At 35.8% G+C, this 11184-nt stretch overlaps 1 protein-coding gene across 1 annotated transcript; it reads left to right on the top strand.

The window, feature by feature from the left end:
- The first annotated feature begins 2959 nt into the window (after positions 1-2959).
- Positions 2960-9037, top strand: LOC115980052 (probable aldo-keto reductase 1). Its single transcript, XM_031102252.1, has 7 exons — positions 2960-3060; positions 4705-4872; positions 5072-5275; positions 5405-5577; positions 5935-6031; positions 7503-7656; positions 8684-9037. The coding sequence occupies exons 1-7, from the start codon at positions 3001-3003 to the stop codon at positions 8860-8862; spliced, it is 1035 nt and encodes a 344-aa protein (XP_030958112.1). The 5' UTR covers positions 2960-3000; the 3' UTR covers positions 8863-9037.
- Positions 9038-11184: the final 2147 nt, after the last annotated feature.

Genomic DNA, 11184 nt, shown 5'->3' with positions numbered 1-11184 from the left:
AGTAGTTGGTTTCCCCATTGGCTTGGGTCCGAGGACCATGCAATGCCTTGGTTCTGTCCAAAACCTGGTTTTCTCATCCAAGTAGTTGGTTTCCCCATTGGCTTGGGTCCGAGGACCATGCAGTGCCTTGGTTCTGTCCCAGAACTTGTGAGATTTCTTTTTTGTACTTGGTTTCCCCATAGGCTTGAGTCCGAGGACCATGCAAGGCCTTGGTTCTGTCCAGAACTTGTGAGATTTCTTTTTTGTACTCGGTTTCCCTATAGGCTTGAGTCCGAGGGCCATGCAAGGCCTTGGTTCTGTCCAGAACTTGTGAGATTTCTTTTTTGTACTTGGTTTCCCCATAGGCTTGAGTCCGAGGACCATGCAAGGCCTTGGTTCTGTCTAGAACTTGTGAGATTTTTTTTTTGTACTTGGTTTCCCCATAGGCTTGAGTCCGAGGACCATGCAAGGCCTTGGTTCTGTCCAGAACTTGTGAGATTTCTTTTTTGTACTTGGTTTCGCCATAGGCTTGAGTCCGAGGACCATGCAAGGCCTTGGTTCTGTCCAGAACTTGTGAGATTTCTTTTTTGTACTTGGTTTCCCCATAGGCTTGAGTTCGAGGACCATGCAAGGCCTTGGTTCTGTCCAAAACTTGTGAGATTTCTTTTTTGTACTTGGTTTCCCCATAGGCTTGAGTCCGAGGACCATGCAAGGCCTTGGTTCTGTCCAGAACTTGTGAGATTTCTTTTTTGTACTTGGTTTCCCCATAGGCTTGAGTCCGAGGACCATGCAAGGCCTTGGTTCTGTCCAGAACTTGTGAGATTTCTTTTTTGTACTTGGTTTCCCCATAGGCTTGAGTCCGAGGACCATGCAAGGCCTTGGTTCTGTCCAGAACTTGTGAGATTTCTTTTTTGTACTTGGTTTCCCTATAGGACCATGCAAGGCCTTGGTTCTGTCCAAAACTTGTGAGATTTTTTTTTTGTACTTGGTTTCCCTATAGGCTTGAATCCGAGGACCATGCAAGGCCTTGGTTCTGTCCAAAACTTGTGAGATTTCTTTTTTGTACTTGGTTTCCCCATAGGCTTGAGTCCGAGGACCATGCAAGGCCTTGATTCTGTCCACAACTTTTGATTTTTCTTTTTCGTTTATTTATTGTTTCAAATGTAAGCCCCTAGACCAGGGCGGGGAGAGCTGGCTTGTGGCCAAAAGCCCCTAGAGCTGCCCGCGCCATTGGCACTGCAAGGCGTAGCCCCTAGCAGAAGTTTATGTCGGAGCAACTGCTGCATGTTTGCCAGGGATGGAGAAAATCCCGCGAATCTCTGCTTGCTAGAAAGTTGACTTCACCGCCACCTGCGCCAATGTGCAAGCCTTCCCACAGACGGCACCAATTGCAGGGACACGATTTTTAACGACCTAAAGAGGGCTTTGGGCTCGTATGGAAAAGGCCCGAACAATATGATTTGTAGAGAGTGGGTTTGGAAAGGCTAGGCCCTGGTCACCAGGCGGTGGGTTCTTTGTGGTGTTCACACATGGTTGAGTTGTCTTCACCCCTGGAGTCTTTCTCCTGGAGGTGGGCTGGGAGGCTCTGGTTTTTAGCCATTTTTCCACCAGCCCCCTCTCTTTATGGATTATTTTTCCTTTTATACCAACATGTAGCCATTCTCCAGCGCCCACGTGTAGGTTTGACTTTCTAGGGCAGATATTTGTCCCATCAGCCCATACCTAAAGTGGTTGGGAGTGGTTGTAACAGTTGAAGAATACGGCTCTGTCAGGTGCAGAGCATTGAATGACAATGAAAGCAACTTTCCCCAGATATTTTTAGATTTTCTTTCAAGTTTAGTCCTATACCAGTTTTACCCCTTTTTTCCGGTGGGATTTTGGATCTGCTGAGGACTGAACTGTCCTCGGCTGTATCCCAAAACTGTCTTGTGCTCTATATTATCGAGCTTGGGCCATAGCTCTCCTTGGCTTGGGCTTTCAGACTCTCCATGAGCAAATGGGCCTGGCCCATAAATTATTGGACCCCACAATTTATATTTTTAAAATAAAGATTGTGTTTAATTTTAAATATATCTATGTATTTGTATGAGTTACATGTTAATAGGAATAATTGACTAAACAAAATTTGATAGCTGTTTTTGACATATGGCAAGGGTCACAGGTGTGTATGGGCAGTCTTAGATAATTAATGCTTAATTTAAAATAGAAAAGTTAACTAACGTCTGGACCACATTGATTGAGATAATATTTTTAAATGTATTTTGCGAAAAAAGATAAAAATAATTAATTTTTTACAATTTTTTATATTTTTCATAATAGTATTATAATTTTCTTTTTTTGAAATAATCAATTAATAAATGCACACTCAAAATTATCAATAAATAAATAAATAAATATATCCGCAGTGGATAACCGGGGCCGTTAATGCACCTAAAAATTTGTCCATTTCTTATTCTCAATTCAACCCCTACGGTTTTCTTTAAAATAAAAGTAAAAAACTCAACTTTTTAACCAGATGATCCATTTGGTTAGAAACTTTAGAATTCTTTGAAGTAGCTAACAGTGGATAATTTAGAAACTTTTCTTTTAAATTGTGCTTACTCTTTTAAGATCGTGTCACGATTTTAATTATAATGGTAAAATAGTAAAATTAAGTTTAGTGAAAATTCTTCCTCAAAAAAAAAGTTTAGTGAAAATTGTTAAATTTAAAATATTTTTATAAGTTTTATGCGACAAATTATTATTATTAAATAAAAAATATTTATGGTTATGAAAATATATTTAACACAGATATTATCTGAAATCCTATATTATTTGAGGTGGCATTATATGTACCTTAGATCGGTATGTAACTATCATTAGTGTTTTCCTTTCTTTGTTTTTTTTTTTTTGTTTTTATTTTTATTTTTATTTGGGGCCAAAATTAGGGTTTTACTATATTTAACACTTTAATGAGAAAAAATCAAAAGAATAAGCAACATATAAATACAGACATTGAAAAGAAAACACAAAATTTGGAAGATGGCGGAAGGGAACGAAGTCCAAATTCCAAGGCTGAAACTGGGCAATCAAGGCCTTGAGGTAAATCTCAAAGCTAAACCTTGAATACCCATTTCAGGTTTTTTTAATCTTTATCAAGAAACTTCCAATTTGTATTTGTTCAAGTCACATCTCTTTGAAAACCCATCCACAGTAACTCAGTACTCATTGATTATTAAGTTTGAGTCTCAAACTCAAATCATGAATAGTTGAAAACCGATGATGGGTGTTGCCAAGTTACCTTTTTGTGATCATAAGCTGTGAAGTGTTACCATCATGAAAATAATCATCTTGCATATAGTACCCTGTATGTTAAGAGTATGGTGGGGACAAAGTTAACTAGTGTGTTAGTTAGAGACAAGGAACAGTGCATCATAAATTTGAGATGTTGCTGCAAAAATGATGTTTTCTATATTCATTTGACGCCCTTCAATGAGAACTTACTACCAAAGAAGGAATTGAAAGTCATCCCTAAGAAACACAATTCTATATTCAAGTCATAAGCAGTTAATGGCTTTGGTTTTGTAGTCATTTAACCACATAATTTTAACTCTCCCCCTTACTAGTGAGTTGGGATTTTAAATGGGAGGTAGAGTGGAGGAGACAAAGATCGAACTCAGGATCTCATGCCCCAATACCATGCTAAATTATAGATAGTGTCAAAAGTTTAAGGTATTAGGATATGACAAATTTAATCATTTAACTATATAGTTTTATGATTTAATAGGAGATAATCTTTAAGGTTTGGAATAATGAATAACTATTGTGGCTGCAAGTTTAAACACTAATGACAAAGCAAGAGTTTAGAGCAATTTGATTATACTAGTTATGATTGAATTGTGTTTTGAGGGTATGATCCCTTGAGACTCTCATAATTCAATGTTTTGAGGTTGTGATGCCCTTGGAACTCTGTTATGACACTACACTAAGGCAGCCATTTGTATTACCTCATAACCAAGTCAGCATGATGAACTGAACAGATTGAGCTGATTGCTAAACTTTTAAGATAAATTTGAAGTCCACAGGGATTTGTTGTTTTCTTGTGAAGACATGAGATTTGCGTTAACACTAGAGATGCCATCTCTTAAAGAGTAGTTACTATTCTTTTGCCTAGTATACTGAGAACATATATATGATACACATACTCCAATTTGATTGGGTGGGGAGATTCTGAAGTTAAGTGTCATTTTAATACGTATTTGTTGGGTAATGATCTTACACTATAATTGAGACTATGGTCATGGAGAGTTTCTGGAATTAACAAACTTATGCTCCTTCATCTTTTCCATTTTCAGCACTTAAGATTTGCATGTTTTGAAGTCCTTCAATCTTGTGCTTCATATGTTGTCATATGGGAGGCTTTGAAGAAATTAAAGTTTTTGTACTAAAATATTTTGTTGCGCTTTGTTGGGCACATAACAACTTGGGGAGATTCTAGTTGAGGAGTTAATAAAACATATAGGGACATCAATTGACCCAAAAGCTTCAGCCTATGAATTTGAGCCTAATAATGTCATATGAACCATTCACTCTTGTCATTATTATCCAATGTGGAAACTCACAACCTAACTAACCACAATACTCACACATGAATATTCCAACATGCTCTATTATCATTCTACTACATTTATTCTTAAACTTTTGTTTCTCAATTTTTTGTAATTCTGAACTCTTTTTCTCCCCCAGGTCTCAAAGTTGGGGTTTGGATGTATGTCCCTGACTGGAGCCTATAATTCTCCTCTCTCCGAGGAGGATGGAATCTCAATAATAAAGTATGCTTACAGTAAGGGAATCACTTTCTTTGATACATCTGATGCTTATGGACCCCATTCTAATGAAATTCTTATTGGAAAGGTAAAAGACACTAATATTTACTTTTACTAGCTCAAGAAGTCAAATGTTTTTGTTCCTATCTGGTAGTAAATCTGAAGATGGTCACAGATGAGAAAATTTTGTTACTACTTTCTATATTATCTGTTAGTGAATTGATTAATAATCAAGGACCACATTAAAATTCTGTTCTATTTAATCGAATGAAGTTTATATCTTTCAGGCCTTGAAACAGTTGCCGAGAGAGAAAATTCAAATAGCCACCAAATTTGGCATCCAAAGATCAGGATTTCCTCAGATGCAAGTGAATGGAAGCCCTGAGTATGTTCGCTCAAGCTGTGAGGCCAGCTTACAGCGTCTTGATGTGCAATATATTGATCTGTATTATCAGCATCGGGTAGACACAAAAGTACCCATAGAAGAAACTGTAAGTGATTCTCTTGCTCTTTCAACTAGATGCCTGCAATGGGTGATTTTAAAATTGTTGCTTGTTTGTTTGTAATTTGAAATTATTAAATTCTCTGCAAATATGATTTAATACATCTTATTGGAATAGGTTGGTGAACTTAAGAAACTGGTAGATGAAGGAAAAGTCAAATATATTGGTCTATCTGAAGCCAGCCCAGACACGATAAGGAGGGCACATGCTGTGCATCCCATCACAGCTGTACAAATGGAGTGGTCTCTCTGGAGTCGTGATATCGAGGAGGAGATAATTCCACTTTGCAGGTTTATTCAGTTCACAGATGATGTTTTTATAATTTTGGTCTCATGAGTGCTTCCACATATAAGAAGATTACACATGTTCATTTGTTCTAGATGTGGAGTTAAATTTAGAGCTGCTTGTTCATTGCTCATTGTGTCTGTAAATATTAGTTAAGGGAACAGATTCAATGAGTCCTAAGTATCTCTTTCTCTCTTTTTTTTTCCCCTTAGGTTTCAAAGACCATTATCTTCTTTGAAAGACTGTTACTATGAGGAAAATTTAATTGGGTTGTATCCATTTTGTGTAGCTTTGATTTCATTATATGTAATTATCTTATCCAAAAGCATGAGAATGCTCTCTTGATGCCTTTGGTCATGTAGGGAGCTTGGCATTGGTATAGTTCCATACAGTCCTCTTGGCCGTGGTTTTTTCGCTGGCAAAGGAGTTGTGGAAAATTTGGATGCAAATAGCCGCCTGGTACATATTTCACTGATATTTTTTCTCATTTATTTGTGGACTCTCAAATTTTCTGCACAATTCTTCAGGCAATAGTAGTTCTCTTTTTGAGCAATGCATACTTCAAGTTTATCGAGTGAAAAATTCCTACAAGGGAAAACACCTATTTTAGTTCTTGCAGTTTACAAGAAGTTCCAATTTCGTCTCTAATATTTGAAAATTTGCAAACCAGTTACTGACATTTAACATTTTGCTATTAAGCTTTTCTATCTGCCTAACAAATACAATAGATGACATGTCATGTTAAATAGCTGACCTGACATGACTTAGATGATGATTTGCCAATCAGAAGTCCACCTAGAATGATAGGAAGATGAAGTAGAAGAGTAATAACTATTCACAGAAAAGTGAAAAGAACAAAAAGGTCTGTATATGTTTCCAATTTCCAAATCATCACTAAGTCGTGCCACATCATCTGTTGGCATTAGTTATTACTTGGTTGTGTCCTGTCATCTACTCATTACCGCTCATCACTGACCCTCTCCACTCATTTCTGCTTGTCTCCTTCCCCACCAAACAACCCCAACCGCTCACCCAAAACTGGGGTGTTTTCCACTTCAACCAATAATCTAGTAAACAACATGCAGGAATGTTCCCAACCCAAAAAGGAGTTAGTCAGGTAGCAGGTTCAGGTTGATACCAGAACCAAACTGACTCTACTTGTTGACCTCCCTAATGTTAGGGAGCAAATAGAACTTCTTGTAAGCTTCAGTAACCAAATTAGTTATTTTCCCTTCATTTTTCTATAAGTAAATCAATTGTATTGATGAGAAATTATGCAAAGGTATGGAAGAAACAAATGGGTACTTTGTCAATATATCCATCTTTTTGTTCCCTCTGTCTCTTTTGTAAACTAAATCATCTCAAATATATCCACAAAAGAAAATAGCAGAAGACTTAAAATAACATTTGTAGTAGTAAGAAAAGATATATTGATTAAGGAGGTGACAAAGTGTGATTTTTATATTGGATAGAATAACAGAGAAGAAGAATACATATGGCTGACTCCAATTATTTGACACAGGACAAAACCAAAATGGATGCAGCAACAACTTAGGAGAGTCACGTATTGAATAACAAAAATACTCTTGACTTAAGGAAATTTAAATAAACTACTAATAACCTAATTCACTAATAAGACCTAAAATAAATTCAATTGTCCAATAAAAGTACAATTGACTCAAAATTCATAAGACTACATTAAAATAAACTAGTCTTCGCACTTTCTGCATTATTACTTTGTTCAAAATCTGGCCAACCCCAAAAGTTTCAGAATTACGGCTTTGTTGTTGTACTACAAAAACCATCTCATGGAAAGGATTTCAAGAATTTGTGCTTTCTCCTTAATAAAATAGTAATAACAACAATAAAAATTCTTCAAATGAAACTGACAACCAGCTTCTTTATTTTTATTATTTTTATTTTCTATAAGGCCTTGCACCCTCGGTTCCATGGAGAAAATTTGGACAAGAACAAGACCATTTATAGTCGAATAGAAGGACTTGCTAGAAAGCACCAATGCACTCCTGCTCAGCTAGCACTTGCATGGGTTTTCAAACAAGGAGATGACATTGCAGCCATACCTGGTAATTGGCTTTCATTTTTTGGTTTTTTTCCTGATTAATTACTTGTAAAAAATGTGCTATGTGTTTAAGTTTTCAAAACGAGAAAGAAATGCGGCTGAAGATTCTATTTCTTGTTATGTATTATTATCTTGTGTGTGCGTCAAATTGAAATTAACTTGACTCCAAGCGTGCGCTTTTCCCCACTTAAGCTGAAATAAGTAGAATTTATATTTCCTGCATCTTATAGTGGACAAAGTTGATATAGAAGTTAAGGAAATATATCAGAATTATCCCAATCTAAGTTACATAAGGATTTCGTGCCTCAAGTTTCAAAGTTTAGCATATAAATGGATAACAGCCCACTTCATGGCAGGAAATTACATAGATATTGCCTGCTATAATGTCATAACAGCCTTAGAAAAACTCAGAGATTTTAATTTCCTGTTAACATATTCATAAACATAGTCCTAGGCTGTGGTCACAACTAAATAAGATTTTATAATGGGTTACGGTTTGTGATCACAATGTCTTGAAGGAATTGGCCATACGGCTGGCAAGTTACTGACTTTTTGCAGGAGTGGTAGTTCGATTTTGAGGAATAATAAAACATGAGTCAATTATGTGTTTTTGATATTAAAGTTGCTAAAAAATATATGCAGGTATGCTAAATATATAGGTAACTGGATTAAGAAAAAATCTAATGACATTAATCAAGGTTTAGCTGAGTTATTTACTTTTCATTGGAAGTGTTACATGAATGAAGATGTTGAAGCAGAGTGGAATTTTATTATCCAGTGCACCCTTATGTACCTCCCATGGGCAGGAAACTTGAAATTTGATAATTAAGGATGATTGTGTGTATCTATCTTCTTTTCTCTTTCAGTTGGAAAGTTCACTAATATTCTTATTTTCAATCATATTTATTTAGTATAAACAGTTGCTTTTGTGTCAGAGCCCTTTGGAACTGTTTGCTAGATTTTAAAAGTTGAGGCAAGTTGAGACTTTCACCTGCTATTTCTCAATGTTCATTTTCCTTGAACTTTAACAGGGACAACTAAGATCAAGAACTTAGATGACAATATTGGCTCTTTGAACGTGAAACTTACAGAAGATGACCTGAAGGAGATAACTGATGCTGTACCAATCGAAGAAGTAGCTGGTGGTAGAAGCTATCAAAGCATGGATCATTTTCTATGGAAGTTTGCTAACACTCCTCCACAAACCTAATTCTCTATTTACACTTTCATTGATATTGTCCATTTTGCCTGAATAATGCTATGTTTTTGTGAAATGTATGGCCAGATTTATGTTAAAAACTAGCTATGTCATTCACACCACAAAATTAGCAACACTATTTTGTGAACTTTTTGAGAATGATAACCAATGTGGTTTCTTTTTGTCAGGTTCTGCTGGATATATATTTGTTCCTCACTTTGTTTTAAGCTAAATTACTTGCTAGACCATAATCTTTAGGAGCGGTTACAAATTAAATCTTGAAGTTTAAGGCTTTCAATTTTTTTTTTTTTTTTTTTAAGATTTTTACAAATTAAACATTATAATTTTGCTAGTTTCAAATTGAACCCTGAACTTTTAAAATCATATCATTTTTAAACATTGAACTTTTTAGGTTTGATTAGGGGGTTTAAATTGATATGATTTTAAAAGTGCAGGGTTAAATATTTGAAACTAATGAAACTGTATGGTAATGATATAATTTTAGAAGTTCAGGTTCAATTTGAAATTAATGAAATTATATGGTTTAATTTGTAACAGTCGTAAATTTCAACTTACAATATTAAACCACCTCTAAATATAATTTGACTTTTTTTAATAGATTTTATTCTAGTTTGTTCCTCTCTCTCACACTCTGACGCACATATAGCATCCTTGTCAAATGTTGTCACATACATAGTGATAGTACAGAATTAAAAGTTGATTGAGAACTTTATCTCCGTATCATCAACATAAGGTAAGTAACATTGCGTGGTACCGTGGTCAATGCATCTAATAAATAACATTGCGTTGTATTAATTGATAAAGTAACCAAGATGTCTTATCAGGGGGAAATTATTATGTACTTCCGGAGTACTATAAATGCATACTTCCTCTTTTCACATGAATGGTGGGTTCCATTAATTAAATTCATGGTGAGACTCACCATTCATGTGAGAGGAGGGAGTTCGCATTTATGATATTTCGGGAATACCTAATAATCTTCTCTTATAAGGATGCTGAATTTTGTAAACCATGTTCAATCTTTACAAGATACAATGAAGTATACACTTATAGAAGAATGAGGCAAGCCGAGGATGCATCATCTAAACCTTTTTATTGAGTTAATTTTTTGTTGAGAAAGACATTGTTCATGTACATCTGAAGAAATTGTCAATCTTTAGAGGCAATGACTACAATGATAATGCAAAGTGAGGAGAGGTATACAAAAGGGCCAAATGTCTCCTAGGTAGTCAATGGTGTGCTCTTGTGTGAACTTGTTAGCTACAACGTCGTCTGGTTGCGCTCAATAGAACCACCAAATGACAACATGATGGGAGACTCTGACTCAGTTCGTGGTAGGATTGTAGTATTGATATGATGATAACCCTTTTGTTTAAGACCATAACCTAGAAAGTAAAATAGTTGAGAGTGCATTTGTCATTAGTGTGCTCACTTGGTTAAAAGAGAATAAAGCATACACCTGAAATCTTGAAGGTGAAGGTATACAATTGATGGTAGAATGAATGGCAATAAGAGATGTTACTCCTTTAAAGGAGTTAGGAACGGAAGCTGGGAGGATGAATGTAGCATAATCTTGAAACAGTGAAGTTTTGCTTGGCCAGACTCTTAAACTTAGATGTGTCGGGGCAAAATGTGAAAAGAAATGTCATATAGTAATGTGACCTTTCTACCCCATAGTAGGAATAAGTGATGGACCCAACACATCAAAATGAATGAAGTAAAAAAGAGCAAAAGAAAAGACTCACTTGTATTAAATGGTAAGGCATGTTTTTTATTTTTTATTTTATTTTATTTTTTTGTGTTGTTTGCATAAAATACAATCAAATGATTTAGAGTTGGTTCAACCTAACAAAACCCTAGCTACTAAAGACTAATGGTCCGTTTGGATTGAGAGGAAGGGAGAGGAAGCAGAGTAGAGTAGAATAGAATTAGGCCAAAATTAGTTTATTTTCAGCGAACTCTGTTCTACTCTCCTTTACTCCTCCTCTCTCCTCCCTCAATCTAAACAACCCCTAAATACTACACAAGGAAACATTATTATCGAGATGCAAGTGCAATAGAGTAGAAGTGTGCAAGTAGGGCAAAAGTCTCCTCAAAGTCAAGTCATATTCTTGAGAACTATTTAGCAACAAGGTAGGCCTAGTAGCACTTAACAGAATCATTAGAGAGAATTTTGATCTTATACACCTGCTTGCATCTTACAACAAGCTTTCTAGGAAAAAAGAAAGAAAGGATGAGACTTGTGTCTAGTGGCCAGTTCTACTAGACACACTAGGACACAGACACGCATCCGTATGATAGCGTGTCTAGTAG

The sequence above is a fragment of the Quercus lobata genome, chromosome 3 (genome assembly GCF_001633185.2).
Source record: "Quercus lobata isolate SW786 chromosome 3, ValleyOak3.0 Primary Assembly, whole genome shotgun sequence".
NCBI classification, from domain to species: Eukaryota; Viridiplantae; Streptophyta; class Magnoliopsida; order Fagales; family Fagaceae; genus Quercus; species Quercus lobata.
The sequence above is the reverse complement of the archived record's forward strand: the minus strand, read 5'-3'. Positions and strand labels throughout refer to the sequence as shown.